At 36.6% G+C, this 16,602-nt stretch overlaps 5 protein-coding genes across 10 annotated transcripts; 3 read left to right on the top strand and 2 right to left on the bottom strand.

Annotated features, from left to right (window-relative positions):
* Window positions 1-89: 89 nt before the first annotated feature.
* Window positions 90-582, bottom strand: LOC123864686 (single-pass membrane and coiled-coil domain-containing protein 4). Its single transcript, XM_045905311.1, has 2 exons — window positions 429-582; window positions 90-312 (listed from the first exon to the last, which is right to left on the bottom strand). The coding sequence occupies exon 2, from the start codon at window positions 303-305 to the stop codon at window positions 123-125; it is 183 nt and encodes a 60-aa protein (XP_045761267.1). The 5' UTR covers window positions 306-312; window positions 429-582; the 3' UTR covers window positions 90-122.
* Window positions 583-828: 246 nt separating this feature from the next.
* LOC123864676 (phospholipid phosphatase 6) lies at window positions 829-3,586 on the bottom strand. Of its 4 annotated transcripts, XM_045905296.1 has the most exons (5): window positions 3,501-3,529; window positions 3,252-3,290; window positions 2,241-2,387; window positions 1,837-1,936; window positions 829-1,358 (listed from the first exon to the last, which is right to left on the bottom strand). In XM_045905296.1, the coding sequence occupies exons 2-5, from the start codon at window positions 3,258-3,260 to the stop codon at window positions 964-966; spliced, it is 651 nt and encodes a 216-aa protein (XP_045761252.1). In that variant the 5' UTR covers window positions 3,261-3,290; window positions 3,501-3,529; the 3' UTR covers window positions 829-963. The 4 variants fall into 4 exon arrangements, with proteins under 4 accessions (XP_045761252.1, XP_045761251.1, XP_045761254.1 ...); XM_045905295.1 differs by having other exon boundaries at window positions 3,252-3,586; XM_045905298.1 differs by lacking the exon at window positions 3,252-3,290 and having other exon boundaries at window positions 3,501-3,576.
* Window positions 3,587-4,084: 498 nt separating this feature from the next.
* On the top strand, window positions 4,085-10,430 carry LOC123864680. Of its 2 annotated transcripts, none has more exons than XM_045905303.1 (3): window positions 4,085-4,329; window positions 4,449-4,619; window positions 10,268-10,430. In XM_045905303.1, exons 1-3 carry the CDS (start codon window positions 4,186-4,188, stop codon window positions 10,406-10,408), a joined length of 456 nt encoding a protein of 151 aa, XP_045761259.1. In that variant the 5' UTR covers window positions 4,085-4,185; the 3' UTR covers window positions 10,409-10,430. The 2 variants fall into 2 exon arrangements, with proteins under 2 accessions (XP_045761259.1, XP_045761260.1); XM_045905304.1 differs by having other exon boundaries at window positions 4,449-4,551; window positions 10,268-10,352.
* Window positions 10,431-11,025: 595 nt separating this feature from the next.
* Window positions 11,026-15,700, top strand: LOC123864683 (28S ribosomal protein S14, mitochondrial). 2 transcript variants are annotated; one of them, XM_045905307.1, is made up of 4 exons: window positions 11,026-11,042; window positions 14,300-14,414; window positions 14,508-14,731; window positions 15,532-15,700. In XM_045905307.1, exons 2-4 carry the CDS (start codon window positions 14,349-14,351, stop codon window positions 15,632-15,634), a joined length of 393 nt encoding a protein of 130 aa, XP_045761263.1. In that variant the 5' UTR covers window positions 11,026-11,042; window positions 14,300-14,348; the 3' UTR covers window positions 15,635-15,700. The 2 variants fall into 2 exon arrangements, with proteins under 2 accessions (XP_045761263.1, XP_045761262.1); XM_045905306.1 differs by lacking the exon at window positions 11,026-11,042 and adding an exon at window positions 14,146-14,231 and having other exon boundaries at window positions 14,268-14,414.
* On the top strand, window positions 11,114-13,709 carry LOC123864675 (60S ribosomal protein L10a). Its single transcript, XM_045905294.1, has 5 exons — window positions 11,114-11,269; window positions 11,476-11,631; window positions 12,484-12,639; window positions 12,985-13,150; window positions 13,512-13,709. Coding segments are annotated over exons 1-5 (651 nt in total). The 5' UTR covers window positions 11,114-11,267; the 3' UTR covers window positions 13,683-13,709.
* Window positions 15,701-16,602: the final 902 nt, after the last annotated feature.

Raw genomic sequence — 16,602 nt, 5'->3', positions numbered from 1 at the left:
CTCACAACCGTTTTACTTAAATTTAGTTGTATACAGAAATTATTTTCCCTTTTGTCACGCTATATAGTATACCAATACCAATAATTTTCTATTTACACACCCTAATAATTAACATGCATCCGTTATGCATATTGCATGCTGGAAGGTCTCGTCTTGAAGTATACATAGATGCATATCAAGAGAAAAATAACTGCGAAGGTTGGTAGTACGATGGTGTGTATTTGTTGTCGCATTTTGGCGAACTCCTGTTTTCTTTCGCGTTTTTGCCGCGCTGTTTCTTTAACTGTTCCTTTGAGCTTCCTCATAATGAAACTAAAACAAGTTAGTGGGATGATATAGAAAGTAAATATTAACATAAATTTTCACGTCCACATAATATGGTTTTTCTTTAGACAAAATTTTCAACTCTGCCCCAATTAATACCGTACCTGTTTAATCGTTATTTAGTGGTAAAGTAGGTAACACAAATCTCGTTTTATATTAAGACTTTAATTAAACACGTCAGCAATCCACATAAAAATACCGAAAATCGTGTTGTGTTGTTTTCTTTTTCAATTCTTGACAGTGACACTGACAAGAAAGTGGAAATGTCATTAGGTACTTTATTGATCTGTGGGTATTATGTTGATCTTTTTTTTTTGTCTCTGGATTTTGGCCTTTTTAAAATTGAGCCTCCGGATATGGCACTTTTTTTATACGAGGTCATTATAATAACTAACAGAAGTCAGAACTCAGAAGCTATTAAAAATCCTGCTTAGACTTAGATAGACATTCTTAATTCAGCCTTGAATATTTTTAGTAATGCGTTAACAATAAAACAACAATGGTAAAGGTTTTATGTTTTATTTAATTAGATACACAAACAGTAACATTAATATTTTGATTTTTGTTCATGTACATAAACATAATATTTGGAGAACATTAGAAATGCAAACTTAGATTATATGAAAATGATATTTTACGCTAAACATGGTACTCTCCTCCATCTTTCTTTTCATCAGACAATGATGATATAATACTGATGGCTGTACTTTGAGAGAACCAAATCAAAGACATAAATAGACCTTCCAACACTCCAATGCCCAGTCCACCAAATACATCCAACAAGTAGTGCCTCTCTGACAAAACTCTGGAAAGAGCCACAGCTCCAACCCAAGCTAGCAGAGGAGGGTAGAAAATAAATGAGATTGGGTCTATGCAGATCAAAATGAATGCAATCATAGCTGCTCTGCTTGAATGGCCTGATGGGAAGGAATATTTGTCAGGGTTCCCTGGTAATAATTTGTTCATTGGGATCGGCCGACGTCTTCTCACGAAGGCTTTTAAAACTGCTATTACGATGATGTCTAATAATAGTGCTGAAACAAACAAAACAATAAGTGAATAATTAATAAGGCACATTCTTCTATTAATACAAGTATGCTGAATCTGCATTTGCTAACTTGTTTTTTTGGAAGCAACTTGATTTTCGCCATTTTGGCACTGATAGTACCAGTGGCATGTGAGCATACTCAGAACTAAATGTTAGAGATGAAACATCTGTCAACATTAAGACCATTAATTGACAGTGTCAATTTTAATTCCTAGTACGTTTAGTGGGGTACTATGAATCAGCAGAAAAATAACTCTCATTTTCTTTGGCACACCACAAGCACACTTGTATTATGTCTGTCAGTGTAATAAGGAGGCAATGGCAATCATGGCAGAAATGAATAAAAAATGGATATGGAATAACAATCCTTACAGGATGTAACCTTACATCTTTTAACAAATCCTACTTTCTAAAGGATGCATCAAGCATATTGACCTCCCAGAGATAATTTAAAATATACATACCAATTAACACATTCACTTGTAATTGATACAGTTCTTTGTTGTTAAACAGCCAAATGAAGCTAAGCCAGCCAGCCAACCAGACTATACCATGGCAGGACACCTAGATGACAAAAATTGATCATTTAAGTAGAAAAAAAAACACTACACAGCTGACAAGCAACTTCAGCATACTACACTTATTCAGTTAAAAGATGAAGTAGTGGTCTGAAAAATCACTATTAAATTTAGAGAAACTGCTGCTTAACATATCAACATACAGCTCAAATGGCCAAGTCCAAATGAGATTTTGTTTAAAGTTTTCTTTATAGCATAGACTTGCTCAGAAATTCCGCCTGGGCAAAGCCAGGGTGGGTTATCTAATTGGGTACCATAAATTAAAAACAAGAAAAGGCAGTAATGCTTACCTCTAAGAACTTTGAATGTATGCGCAGGGACCTCAATGCTGTTATGTTATGGGACATGTCCACAAACTTTTTTGTGACTTGGCTGTCATAGCGTAATATTTTCTGCAACATTGTTGGTACTTTCCTTTTGTCCTGAGTCTCTCCTATCTGCAATGAATAAGTAAAATAGGGCTTATGTAATAATTTAATATAAATTTTTATGTAATTTAAAAGTGGTGATAACTTGTGTTTAACACTAAATAGTGGTTAAGATGTCATCCTCCCAGTCAGGAGGTCTGGTGCTGGATCCAGGGCATACACATCAACTTTTCTGAGTTATAATGCTTTAACTTTGAGTAATTAAAATCACATTGAGTTAACGATGAAGACATTGTGAGGAAACCTGCATGTCCGAGTGTTCTCCATAATGTTTTCAGAGGTGTGTGAATTTTGCCAATCCGTGTTTGGCTTGTGTGGTAGACTATATGCCCTTTTCATTCGCAGAGGAGACCCATGCTCAGTAGTGACCCGGCAATGAGTTGATTATAATGAATATTAGCTACCTGCAACTCGTTTAGGTTTTTTTAGAAGTCCTGTGGGAATTTTTTCATTTTCTGGAAATCATTTGTATAGGCAAGTGCAAGTTATCTTTGTACTAAGTTTTATCCAGATTAGTTCTGATAATAATTGTGAAATGGTGACAAACAAACAAGAAGCACAAATCTCAATCAGCCTAAATTAGGTATTCCGTATTAGGTATATATGCACTATTTGTTCAGGTGAGGAGGTTGATATAATCAGTATTGATGATGTCATTCTACAGTCACAGGTTGGCATTGATAAAGATAATTTGAATTTGAAGTGGCCATAATGAAATGGTAATTAAGATATTGTTACGAAATACTAATTAAGTAATTACAATCTATGAACATTATTGGGTTTTGTTAGGCATTTAGCGCAAAATGATTCCACTCTGCAAAACAAAAAGTTTAGAACTATAAATAGATGAGTATGTACAAAATAATGTCTTACCACGCTCATTTTGAACAAGTATTAAATCTTATTCAGTGGCTGAACTTTAAACAATTTGTAAACAAAAGATAAAGATGAAGTAGATTAAATACAGTAAAACGGAAAACCATGCAAGTACGAAATGGTGATGGCACTAGCTGGCTACAAATACAGTCACTTTATATTTTACTAGGTTCCTGTGTAGATTTATTAGGGCTACTTAGTACACGTGTATAATCACAAATTATTAGTGTAAGGTATAAAGCCTACCACAATTTTATTCTAATTTTTTAGGAATATTTTGATTTTTGAAACAAACTTCTAAGCACCCCGGGGCCCGGATTCGCTCATTCGTGGTCAGTGGCACCTTCAAAGGCAATTTTTTTAACTAGTTTTATGGCTCTGGGTTCTAGTCTTTTTGAGCCTGACGCAAAGACAAACTGTAGAGTAATGTAACCACAGACTAAGTATATGTAACAAATGTACAGCTGATCTGTGGTAGAGGTGTACAGTACATGTACAGTTTACTGGTTCCATGATTCATGGTTCGCCCATTGTTTGCACCATGAATCTACACGTTATGGATACAACAAATCGTTATGGGGCATGAGACCAGCCTGCCCGCGAAATTCAAATTTAATTTGGTTTTTCGCAATTATTTGTAAACTAATACGACAACGTAGGCTTATGGCATTCTAATTCCGACAGTGGCAGTATCATCTTCACAGGTTTGTAATATAAAAATCTTTACTTGAAAAGGTCATACTACATACATTACATGCCTTTGCATATAATGTATGTAGTAACTACCTATGTAATCTATGTAATGTAATCACTACGTGTCATGTGTAACATACAATGACACTGTCGGGAGTAAAATAATAATTGTGAACGCACCCAGGCAATTATTTAAATAATTCATTACCTATTTCGCTTGATTCATGAATGATTCATTATGGAATTTTTTGGAATATCTCTATACGGACCTCAAAATTATATTAGAGATGCATTAAAAGATAATTACAAAGAGCCTACATCGAAGAAAGAAGTTAAATCTTTAATGGAAAAAGTTATTCGAAATTCTACGCTTCCTAAAACGGTAGATAAGTCAACGCTGAACTAATTCACTATAATATCGCTCCTTATGAAATCAAGCATGATGCATTACCTAATTCACAGTTAATTATTATTTTAAAATATTTTTACATATTATGACAGATTCAAAGGCCTGATATAGACACTGTCAGGATCATCGATGTGTATATTGGCAGAGTCGACGGTTTCGCTTATGGTTCGTCGCAACGATTCATGAAAATGAAACGTAAGGGCGTCATAAAGCCTGTTGGCCCAGCAGATATGTATAGGCTACCACCAACCACATCACTTGAGGTTGATTATTACCTAACTACTCATTAATATTAGTAATATTTCTTGGTTAGGTAGGTACCTACTTAGGGCGAGGCTGTAGAGGCACTAGTAAATAGGCATTTTCGAGCTACGCCGTGTGAGCCGTAGCAAGTTTGGTTAGTTGCCTCTAGCCCGTTGTATCATGTTGTCGTTTACAAATTGTAACTTAAAATTGTGAATTATAATATATATTTTTTAGTGTTCATTTCTTTTGTTTTTCTTTCTACCCTGGTAGAGAACACGGCGCTATATATACATCAAATATCTGTACAAATATACCTGTACATTGGTGACTCAGACTTTGAACTACCAGGGTAGCGCGTGTTAATTTTATTAAAATAGTAACGTAACGTAAGCTAGGGCAACTCAAGTTAACACGTGCAAGGAAGTGAAGAACTAAAAAACTTTAAAAATGGCGCAACCTACGACAGTAGTGAAGGATGAAGACACGTATTTAGCGTCGATATCTATCACGTCGAAGATCCCGGAGTTTTGGACCGACCAACCTAGGGTCTGGTTTATCCAGCTGGAAGCAATACTGGCACCACAAAAACAAGGAGACGCATCCAGGTATAATATAGTGGTATCCAAGCTGGGTAAGGATGTCATACAACAAGTGACGGACATCCTCATCAATCCTCCGGAAGAGCGTAAGTACGAGGTACTTAAAGAAAGGTTGCTGAACATATATGAAGAGTCGGAGAACCGCCAAATACAGAAGCTCATCGGGGAGATGGAACTGAGTGATCAGAAACCCAGCCACCTCCTCCGAAAGATGCAGGATCTGGCCAGGGGTAAAATTAGTAATGATACCCTAAGCGTTTTATGGCAGAATCTGCTACCAGCAGCAGCACGAGGCGTTCTGGCTGCGACAGAAGCTAAAGATCTAGATAGACTAGCCGTGATTGCTGACAAAGTAATGGAAACTATGAAGTCCCAACCGGTAGCAGAAGTGGCAGCAAAGGAGGCGGTACCCGGAAATTCGTCGATGGCAGCTGAAATAGCCAGGATCCATGCGAGGTTGGACCAGCTGGACAGGTCCAGACACAGTTGGCGAGGCAGGCGAGGTCGCGGAAGGTTCCGTGGTCGTTCGCGTTCCCGAGGACGAGAGGACAGCAGGTCCAGACGTACCCCGGATAGCCCGGACTGGCTCTGCGTGCATCATTTTAAATATAGGCAGAGAGCTAATCGCTGCGAACAGCCGTGCACCTGGAATACGAAGCAGGAAAACTAGTAAAGATGCAGGTGGAACCGGTGGGTACCTGCGTCGAATTAGGGAACCACCGTTTATGTGTTACGGATAAGGACAATGGCATACGTTATTTAATAGACACAGGTGCGAACATTTCAGTGTTGCCTAAAAGTTATAAATCAGTGTGTGATAGTACAGTAAACAATAAATACAAACTTTATGCCGCGAATGGTAGTGAAATACAGACTTTCGGAACAAAGACTCTAGTGTTAAATTTAAGATTGCGTCGTGCGTTTAAGTGGACTTTTGTAATAGCCGACGTTAAACAACCCATTTTAGGTGCGGATTTTTTAGCTAAGTATAATTTGTTAGTAGACTTAAGAAATAGACGATTGTTAGATCAAGAGACTAACATGTATGTAATTTCCACTATAGTAAACTCGGAGCATTCATCTATTTTTACTATAGCCGAATCGCATCCATGTTATTCTCTTCTAAGTAGGTTCCCAGAATTAACTAAGCCAGCGACGTTCAAAGAACCACCACGTCACAACGTAAGACACCACATCGAGACTTCAGGACCTCCGGTGCATGCGCGCCCAAGGCCGCTGCCGCCGGACCGATTTAAAAAGGTAAGAGAAGAATTTCGCCTTATGCAGGAAATGGGTATTTGCCGCCCGTCAAAGAGTGCGTGGGCGAGTCCTCTACACGTTGTACCTAAAAAAAGATGGTAATATAAGGCCGTGTGGAGACTATAGAGCGCTGAATGCAATTACGAAGCCTGATAGATACCCAATTCCTCACATAAAGGATTTTACGTTTATTTTAGCCGATAAGAAAGTATTTAGCAGGATTGATATTAACCGAGCGTATCATTTTATTCCGATAGCAGAGGATGACGTGGAGAAAACAGCTATCATTACACCTTTTGGTTTGTTTGAATGGCCATGTATGTCTTTCGGTTTAAGAAACGCAGCACAGACGTTTCAACGTTTCATGAATAATTATGTCTTACAGAATTTAGAGGCAAATTTTCAACAAAATAACCCGGATTGTGCGAATTATAAAGCAGAATTTGTTTTTTCATACTTAGATGATTTAATAATAGCTAGCGAAAATAGTTCGCTCCACGAAAAACATTTAGAGACCGTTTTTGAAAGATTACAACAAGTTGGGCTAACTATTAATTTAGCAAAGTGTGCATTTTCGCAGGATAAAGTTGAGTTTCTGGGTCATGAGGTCTCAGCCAGTGGTTTAAGGCCGTTGCCAAGCAAGGTCCAAGCCATTGTAGACTTTCCCAGACCGAAAACGGTAGAGGAACTTCGTAGATTTCTAGGCATGGTAAATTTCTATAGAAGTCATTTGCGTCAGGCAGCCGAATATCAAGCTGAATTAAATAAGTATCTTCACGGAGCAAAGAAACGTGATAAAAGTAGTATAGTGTGGACAGAAAGTGCTGTTCAAGCTTTCGAACAATGCAAGTTGAATTTACAGAACGCTGCTTTGTTAGCGTATCCGATAACAGGTCAAGTGCTTGCTATAATGGCAGACGCGTCAAATAGTTGTGTTGGAGGCACATTACAACAGAGAGTAAATAACGAGTGGGTTCCGTTAGGTTATTTTTCGAAAAAATTGACTGACACGCAACAAAAGTACAGTACCTACGACAGGGAGTTACTTTCGCTTTATTTGTCAGTGCAATATTTTAGGAACATGTTCGAAGGTAGAGATCTCGTTTTGTATACAGATCATAAGCCGTTAACGTTTGCGTTTAAAAAGCTAAGTAGTAGTAAAGAAACGCCGCGAAGGACCCGTCAGTTATTATTTATTAGTGAGTTCACGACGGATATACGCTATACAAAAGGCGAAGAGAACGCGCCCGCGGACGCGTTATCGCGCGTTGAAACAATTTCGTGCCCGTCTGTACTTGACTTCACAGAAGTGGCTATTGCGCAAGCGAACGACACAGAGCTCACAAAATTGTTAGGAACAAGAAACGGTAATACGAGACTAATAAAAATAGACTTCCCGAGTGTAAATAAGCCCATTGTTTGTAACTTGCGAGGCGATAAGGCTAGGCCTTACTTACCAAAACAGTTTAGGCGTATCGCATACGAAACAATACATAACCTAAGCCATCCAGGCATTAGAACAACAAGGAAAATGGTAACTAATAATTATTTTTGGCCTGGGATGAATAAAGATATAGGTATTTGGGCTAGGTCGTGCATAGAGTGTCAAAAAGCAAAGGTTCACAGACACACTATGTCACCTTTAGGGCAATTTGCAAAAGTAGATAGAATGTGTCATTTACACATTGACATTACAGGTCCATTCACTATTTCAGAGGAAGGCTACAGGTATTGTCTTACAATGATAGATAGAGAAACGGGTTGGCCGGAAGCATTTCCAATTAAAGATATTTGTGCGAAGACAGTAGCCAAACTCGTGTATGAAGGATGGATTACTAGACATGGGTGTTTTATTAATTTGAGCTCAGATCAAGGAAAGCAATTTGAAAGCAATCTCTTTAGACAGTTAATGAAATATTTAGGGGTTCATAAGTTTAGGACGACACCGTACCATCCACAAAGTAATGGCATGATCGAACGATGGCATCGTAGTTTTAAGGCCGCCTTAATGGCGAGATTAAAGGACAATAGATCGTGGGTTGAAGAAATGCACACCATTATGATGGGACTACGTGCAGCACCACGCAGTGACACAGGGGTAAGTGCCGCGGAATTAACCTTCGGGCGAACTCTGAGGCTCCCTGGAGAATTTTTCGAACCATCGGATAGTAAAATAACGGACGGTGAGGAGTACCTAAAGCAGTTGAAACAGGTAATTAGTAATTTAAGACCGAAACCCGAGACACAGAGAGACTCTCGGACTATTTTTGTGCACCCTGCTTTAAAAGACTGTAAAAAAGTTTTTGTTAGAAACGATGTAATGCGTAAGTGTCTACAACCACCGTATGACGGTCCCTATGACGTCATAAAGCGGTTGGAAAAAGCATACTTAGTACAGTTACCCAATAGACAGGCCCTTATTTCTATTGACAGGTTGAAACCGGCTTTTGTCCTGGATATCGAAAATCCACGACAAACGCCGGGTGAAACGTCATGTAAGAAAAAATGTAGATTTAGTGACGATGACGTTTTGCCGACTCATACAATCCGTACTACTCGGAGTGGGAGAGTCAGCAAAACGCCCGTTAGGTATCAGTAGAATAATTCGAGTAGTAACTAGCAATTAAGCAAATGAGTATTATGAAATAAGTATTGTAAAATGGCCCCGATCCGCATATATTATTTTTTATTTTATTCATGTATTATTTTTTATTAGAAGTCATAACTAAACCTTATTATTGAGAGTGTTAGAGTGGTTGACGATTGTTATAATTTATTGAATAGTGTGTAAACGTAAAATGTAATGTAACAAACATTCGAAGCGTTGAGTGCAACGTAGGCTGGATGGCGCGGGCATAGCAACAATTGTAAGTGGACTTGCCACAGCGACCCCGTCGCCACCCGCTCAAGTTCTAGTGACCTCATCTCAAGTATTAATGTGTTAAGAGATGTACCATGCATCGAATCAAAGGAACACTTTAACTGGGTGACGTGTTTAAATTATGATTTGTTGGGTAAGCGGATCGGAAACATTGTTAGGGTTGTCGAAAAATAAAGAACGAATATTGTGAAATAAAATTAAGGTTGCGGAAATTAGTATTTGTTTAATTTTTATTAAGATAAAAATTTGGGGTGGTGTGATGTAGAGGCACTAGTAAATAGGCATTTTCGAGCTACGCCGTGTGAGCCGTAGCAAGTTTGGTTAGTTGCCTCTAGCCCGTTGTATCATGTTGTCGTTTACAAATTGTAACTTAAAATTGTGAATTATAATATATATTTTTTAGTGTTCATTTCTTTTGTTTTTCTTTCTACCCTGGTAGAGAACACGGCGCTATATATACATCAAATATCTGTACAAATATGCCTGTACAGAGGCCAAAGCACTGCGGTGTAACATCGCATCGCAAAAACGATGCCGCATCGCAACGCAATTTCATCGTTTAGGCTGAGACCACAACACTGCGATGCTACGTCGGGTCGTAGAAATCTATGACGTCACGCAATGCAGTGTGCATATTTTCCGATGCAGTTCTGCATCGTACAAACTTGCGATGCGACGACGTATTCGCGTTCATTCGGTGTCTCTTCAGTTTTTGCGCCAAGTACCTAGGTAGTTACTTTATTTTCCATTTTTTTTTTATGCGTCCTAATGCAAATAGAATTAGTAATAATTATGCAAAGATTCAGGCTGCGCAGGTTCGAGGTGTGAAGATGATAATTATTATACAAGGAATAAGAGTAACTAGTTACCCGAAATTATTCGTTTTATTATTTACGAACCCTGTATTTTTATGCTTTATTTTCAGTTTGGATGGTGGCAACATGATCCAGCGATAACAAATTCGAATTGGCACGTAACATATCCACGATACCCTCAACCTATATCTCCAGATAGTCGTGTTCTAGACATAGTCAAAAAAAATAATAAATATGCTACTCTGTTTTGAATAAACATTTTGAGCACTAACTGAATAATTATGTCGTTTACTTGAGCTGAAGTTCATGGTCATAATATTATGGAGACTGAAAAAAAAAGTAACTAGACAAAATTTGCCAATGTGGATTAACATTTTTTGTATAATGCTGATTACTAAATCTGAGTTCTTATAGAAAATTAATTTTACTGCCATCTCTCATATTATTATCTAATATTTTTGACCTAGCCTAGGATCAATCAATCTCCATCATGGGCCTAGTTAGAGAGTACCTAGTAACTATGTCCCTTGCTTCCTATTTAGTAGCCTAAAGAGTTCTATTTTATATATGGCCACTCCCGCTCTCTTTGCAGGCTTTGCAGTGTTTGAGGCTCTAAAGAGCTAGAACCCAGAGCCGTAAAGCCAGTCGAAAGGTGGTACCAGTTGAAAAAAAATCTTAGCCATTTTATTGATATTACCCCAGTTCGGGGCAAGACTGGCTAGCAGTAATTTTAGAGATGTGAATTTAGTTTGGGTATTTTTTGTAATACATAATTTATTTAGGATATTTTTAAGTAAGTATAAAGTTAAAAGATAACTGCTACAAGACATTTTATTATTCCATTTAGAAATACATTATTTTTAAATATAATTAAAATTATTAAAATGATGTTTTATCTTTGTGGGCGGAACGTGATATGAGTCAGGCCAAGCCGTGGGGTAAGCTGAAATTATGATCTGGCAGCACTGTCTAGAACAGTAGTCTATAGAATCAGTCTTTGGAGTCTGTGGGATTTCTTTTTTAGGACTTTATAGTTATACTCTTTGTTCTCTTCCTTTACTTTTCTTTTTCAAAGTTTTCTGACAAAGGGAGGACGAGGTTGTGACAAAAATGTAAGTAATCTGAAAATATCTCGATAATCTATCATAATATACTTTGACACTGTTTAATAATCTTACAAACTATAGTTTCAATAGCTAAAAATCCTTTTATTTATAGGAATAACATGATGTATTTCCTTTAAGTTAAAATATAACCTCTTAGAGTCCCTGCTGTGTTACTTATTACAATTAATACCTAAACATGTCCATATTTTCAGGTCGAAGGTATCGCGTGATACGCTATACGAGTGCGTAAATGCCGTCCTCCAGTCATCTAAGGACAAGAAGCGTAACTTTTTGGAGACTGTCGAACTCCAGATCGGTCTGAAGAACTATGACCCCCAAAAGGACAAGCGTTTCTCAGGCACCGTCAAGTATGTTTACCTGGAAAGAGCATTTTTGTGGACTTGATAATATATAGTCGCGAATCCTATTAAAACATAAATCCTTGGGTTTATCATGACCCCAAATTCCTAGGTAGTAGGTACATTTCCGCTGGATCGCATATTTTGTACTATGGAGTCTGCACGTGTTAAGCATGTGTCAAACACTCAAGCGCTAGGTCCATTCTCTTCTTATACTTGCCTTGTTCAGCTTATGGCAAGTATTTCCAATTATTGGAAGACATCCTATAAATGACTTGAATTTAGGTTTAAATTTCAATCTTTTAAGAGAAATTAGATTAATATGATAAAAATGTTGAAATGCCCACAAAAATGTATCTGGACAGGGAGTCAGTGCAAACTGACGGGACTTGACCCAGAGTCTTAAAATAATGGGTAGGTTTGCTTCAGCTTACCGAATTAGTATAAAACTATAAACAATTACAAAGGACCAGCGGTAAGATCCTCATGTAAAATATGTATGTCTCTCATGTTTTATATTGTTTTACTGTTTTGTAGTAAAATGTTGCTTACTTAGAGGATCATGGCTAAATCATTGTCATTTATTCACCAAAAAATAGTTCTATAAGAAAATATAACAAAATACATGAACTGAAAGTCTTAAGATTTAATCTAAGTCTAAAATGTGTGTGCTGAATTATTGTATTGCTGTAGATACAAAAAAGTTGTTAGGTAGCCTAGGTGAAGCCTTAATGATGATTAAAAAAAAATTGCATGTATTATCTGACCATTGATGATATACTTTACCTGATTTTATACAAGATTGTTTTAAAATTACCAACATACAATATAAAATTACTAATTTCACTGAAACCTTTTCAGGCTAAAGTACATTCCAAGGCCAAAAATGCAGGTGTGTGTTCTGGGTGACCAGCAGCATTGTGATGAAGCTAAGACTTTAACTGTCCCCTGCATGGACGCTGAAGCCCTGAAGAAACTTAACAAGAACAAGAAGCTTGTCAAGAAACTAGCCAAGAAGTAAGTAAAAACCTTTTTAACCGACTTCAAAAAGGAGGTTTTCTATTCGCCTGAATCTTTTCATGTATGTTCCCCAATTACACGAAGACGCCTGAACCGATTTGGAAAATATTTTTTGTTTGAAATTGTATACTTTCCAAGTGGTCCCATATAAATTTCGTGAAGATCTTTGAAGATGGAGAACAGAACTCTTCAATAAATAAGGGTAAATTGCTTGCGATCAGTCTATGATAGCTTAGTAAACAGATTTTCAACTAGGCATAGCATATTTTTATAACAGTATAATCATATACTACAACTTAATAAATAGCATCAGTTAACCTAATGAGCATGTTTTGTTTCTAGATATGATGCTTTCCTGGCATCCGAGTCCCTCATCAAACAGATCCCTCGTCTGCTGGGTCCTGGTCTGAACAAGGCAGGCAAGTTCCCTGGTCTGCTCTCCCACCAGGAGTCCATGACGCAGAAGATTGATGAAGTCAAGGCTACCATCAAATTCCAAATGAAGAAGGTAAATACACTACCATACAAAGTGTTATTTCTTGTAGTATATATTGATATTTTTATATTTTTTTTTTTAATAAAGAATAATATTAGCCATGCTAATCATGACTAATACTCCCCTTTCCCCTCCATTTAAGCGTAAAGCTTGTGCTAGGAGTGGGTACGACAATAGTGCAACCAGTGGGATTTGAACTGCCAACCTTTCGGAATTCAGTCCGCTCCTCAATGGTTGAGCTATCGAGGCTAACCCTAGCTAGTATAGGCTAGTATGGAACCCTTGTGTGCGAATCCTACTCCCTTGTCTTGACTGATTTTAATAATTTACACATTGCTGCACATCATATTTACATTTGGTTATTTTATTTCAGGTACTGTGTCTCTCGGTGGCAGTTGGCCATGTTGACATGACTCCAGATGAGCTTGCACAGAATGTGCATCTGTCCATCAACTTCTTGGTATCCCTGTTGAAGAAACACTGGCAGAACGTGCGATCACTGCATATGAAGTCTACAATGGGGCCACCCCAGAGATTGTACTAATTCTTTATAATAAAATTTGACTATGTATCCTGGTGTTTTTTATTTTTCCCAATGACTATACATAAAAGTATTATTTTTAACTATTATGTCATCCATTTTTAACCGCAGACAAAAAAAAATGGTGTTATAAGATTGACGTGTGTATCTGTCTGTGGCATCGTAGCTGTTAAACTAACCGATTTTAATTTAGTTTTTTGTGCTTGTAAGGTGGCTTGATCGAGAGTGTTAGCTCTAATCCAAGAAAATCGGTTCAGCCGCTTGAAAGTTATCAGCTCTTTTCTAGTTACTTTAACCTTCACTTGTTGGGCGTGTTATAAATTAATTTACAAAAACTCCAAAAAATTAACAGTTTTCAACAAGCTGTTTCTGAAGCTAAATGGTGCCGTCATTAGCTAAACCTGAAGTCCACCCTAGAGTAAATAATGTTCCTTGGATTACATAGGTACCTACTCTTTGGTAAAGTCAGCTGTCGTCTGTCAGTGTCAATTTAAATATCTCAATTTTTATTTAGAATAAAAATTCCACAAAAATTCGAAATTAATGTATTAAATTAATGTTTCATTAATTCGAAATTAATGTTTCATTAATTAGAAATAGATCAAAAACTAATAATAATTAAATAATAATATTTCGTAATCGTATTGTTTCACTTTTAAATAACATAACATGAACTTAAATATTGGTGGTCTTAGTAAATTCATATGGAAATCACAAGCAGTACCTGGTTTTGGGGTAAGTTGGACAAGAAAATAGTTTAAGTTCTGATTTAAGTATAGTTCACGGGGCCCAGTTATGAATTTTATTACTTAAATTTCTTTATTTCAGTTCCAACAGGTACGAAACAAATGGGCAAATTGGTTAATGATAAGGGACGTAAAGAGGCGAAGGATGAGCGCTGAACATTTTCTGGAAAGGACTAGAATAAATGCATTGAGAAAGAACAATGTATTGCCATTGGAGATCAGAGAACTGGCCGATAAGGAAATTAACAAGTTTGAGATGAACGCTATACCGCTTAGAATCAACAATAGATGTGTTATTACCTCAAGGTGCTGGTTGAATTTTTTATTTTTTTTTTATTTTATTTATACCATATATGTAGCAGAAATCGGCAGTGAACTGCTGAAATTCTGACTTCATTTCATAACTTGTGTTGCATGAAGTGTAGATTAGCAGTAACAAGTTCCCTTGCAGTGATTTGACTGGAATTCCCACTTGCTTAGTAGAATTTTGAATGGCTTCACTATACTTATATATATTTTGCAATAATGTGCTTGGAGCCCAAGTACAAAAAGATGAACTTGTAGTCAATCAAATCTCTTTATTAGAACAGGCAGTTTCTCATGTCCTATGTAAAATTCATAAGTAAAGGTGGAATTTCAGCGAATTCACAGCAGACGTGTGTTAGTCTTAGTACATGAGTTTGAGATAACCAGCCTGTATTTGTCACCTTCAAAATTATGTGTTGATACAAATGTATACTAATATTATAAAGAGGAAAGAGTATGTATAATTGATAAATTCTGAAACTTCTGAATAGATTTTAACAATTCTATCACCATTAGAAAGCTGCTTTATCCAGGCTATAGGTAAAAGGAAATTATAAATAATATAGCATCTTATAAATATATATTATATTATAAATAGTATAGCAGGCCTCAGATCAAGATTTCTCGGTGCAAAGCCAGGCTAATTTTTAGAATAGATTTTTATTTATCTATCATTGTTATTTTTAATAGGAAGGCACATAGTGCCACATGTGCCTTCAAAATGCAAGCTATTTTTGTCCTATGGATCATTTTTAGTGGTTTAGCTCTGAATAATAACTATTTTTTTTAATATTTTGCAGGCCTCGTGGTATTGTCAAAGAATGGAGGATGAGTCGAATTGTTTGGAGACATCTGGCAGATTATAACAAACTCTCTGGAGTACAGAGAGCTATGTGGGGTTAACCATAATCAAGCATTATTTGTAAAATTTAATTATTATTAGTTGTAATATAAATTAGATGAATAAACTGATTCAGTTTTTGATTTATTTTTGTATTTTATTAAGCATAGACAAGTACTCCAATCTGAATATGAGATGCATGAACAAAAACAGATCTCGTCGAAGGCTTGTGTATTTAATCCTGTATAATATTTTCTGTGCATTTTATTATGATTTGTGCAAACTGTCACCAGCCACATTGCAACCGCAGATTGGACTTGTTATGTGTAACCATAAAAACATTAGTTCTGCTAAATAGATTATAATAAACCTAATTAGCTGACTCATCTGATAATAACTTTCCAGAAGACTAAAATGATATTACATAGTTATTATATTATTTGGATATCAGTCAGTCTGCACACTTTCAAGCAGACTATTGACATGAAAGAGTAATTTTTACCAGCAATTTATCATTTCTATAATCAAAGGTTGATAGGTCTCTATGAGGGAGAGCCATTGATACTGAACTGAGCTACATTAGTAGTAGTCACCGGTTACAACCGTATTCACAAACGTTACTATGAGGTCTCACAGTAAGCTTGAATGCATAGTGTAGGTTCCACCAATCAGATCATTGTAAATTGATGTGATACAGTCAACTGATTGGTGGAACGGACACTGTGCATTCCAGGACACTATGAGACCTCATAATAACGTTTGTGAATACGGGTGTTATACTCTCTTCGATTTTAATACAGGTCAGTGGTGTATATATTAAATATTATAATAATGAAATTCTACTCTATGCAATAAATCTAAATATTAATATCAAAATAAAATCTATTCTATGCAGTGGGTAGATCTTATGTCGTACATGTTATTAATCAAATGCTGGCCATACACCATCAAGTTTATCTTCTAGTTTGCAGCAGTGTCCAGCAGGCTCGACTGTGCATGTCTATCAGTTGACTGGACGTTCCTTGCTTCC

Source organism: Maniola jurtina, chromosome 4, assembly GCF_905333055.1.
Source record: "Maniola jurtina chromosome 4, ilManJurt1.1, whole genome shotgun sequence".
Classification (NCBI taxonomy): Eukaryota; Metazoa; Arthropoda; class Insecta; order Lepidoptera; family Nymphalidae; genus Maniola; species Maniola jurtina.
The sequence above is the reverse complement of the archived record's forward strand: the minus strand, read 5'-3'. Positions and strand labels throughout refer to the sequence as shown.

Excerpts from the sequence above, each read along its gene's own strand:
- LOC123864683 (XM_045905307.1), top strand. The coding sequence starts at position 14,349 with ATGAACTTAAATATTGGTGGTCTTAGTAAATTCATATGGAAATCACAA. Across the intron at positions 14,415-14,507 it reads AAGCAGTACCTGGTTTTGGG|TTCCAACAGGTACGAAACAA; the intron begins GTAAGTTGGACA and ends TCTTTATTTCAG. Across the intron at positions 14,732-15,531 it reads AGATGTGTTATTACCTCAAG|GCCTCGTGGTATTGTCAAAG; the intron begins GTGCTGGTTGAA and ends AATATTTTGCAG.
- LOC123864676 (XM_045905295.1), bottom strand. Across the intron at positions 1,937-2,240 it reads TACATTCAAAGTTCTTAGAG|GTGTCCTGCCATGGTATAGT; the intron begins GTAAGCATTACT and ends TTTGTCATCTAG. Across the intron at positions 1,359-1,836 it reads ACAAGTGAATGTGTTAATTG|CACTATTATTAGACATCATC; the intron begins GTATGTATATTT and ends TGTTTGTTTCAG.
- LOC123864675 (XM_045905294.1), top strand. Across the intron at positions 11,632-12,483 it reads CGTTTCTCAGGCACCGTCAA|GCTAAAGTACATTCCAAGGC; the intron begins GTATGTTTACCT and ends AAACCTTTTCAG. Across the intron at positions 13,151-13,511 it reads TCAAATTCCAAATGAAGAAG|GTACTGTGTCTCTCGGTGGC; the intron begins GTAAATACACTA and ends ATTTTATTTCAG.
- LOC123864680 (XM_045905303.1), top strand. The coding sequence starts at position 4,186 with ATGGAATTTTTTGGAATATCTCTATACGGACCTCAAAATTATATTAGA. Across the intron at positions 4,330-4,448 it reads ATTCTACGCTTCCTAAAACG|ATTCAAAGGCCTGATATAGA; the intron begins GTAGATAAGTCA and ends ATATTATGACAG. Across the intron at positions 4,620-10,267 it reads CACCAACCACATCACTTGAG|TTTGGATGGTGGCAACATGA; the intron begins GTTGATTATTAC and ends CTTTATTTTCAG.
- LOC123864686 (XM_045905311.1), bottom strand. The coding sequence starts at position 305 with ATGAGGAAGCTCAAAGGAACAGTTAAAGAAACAGCGCGGCAAAAACGC.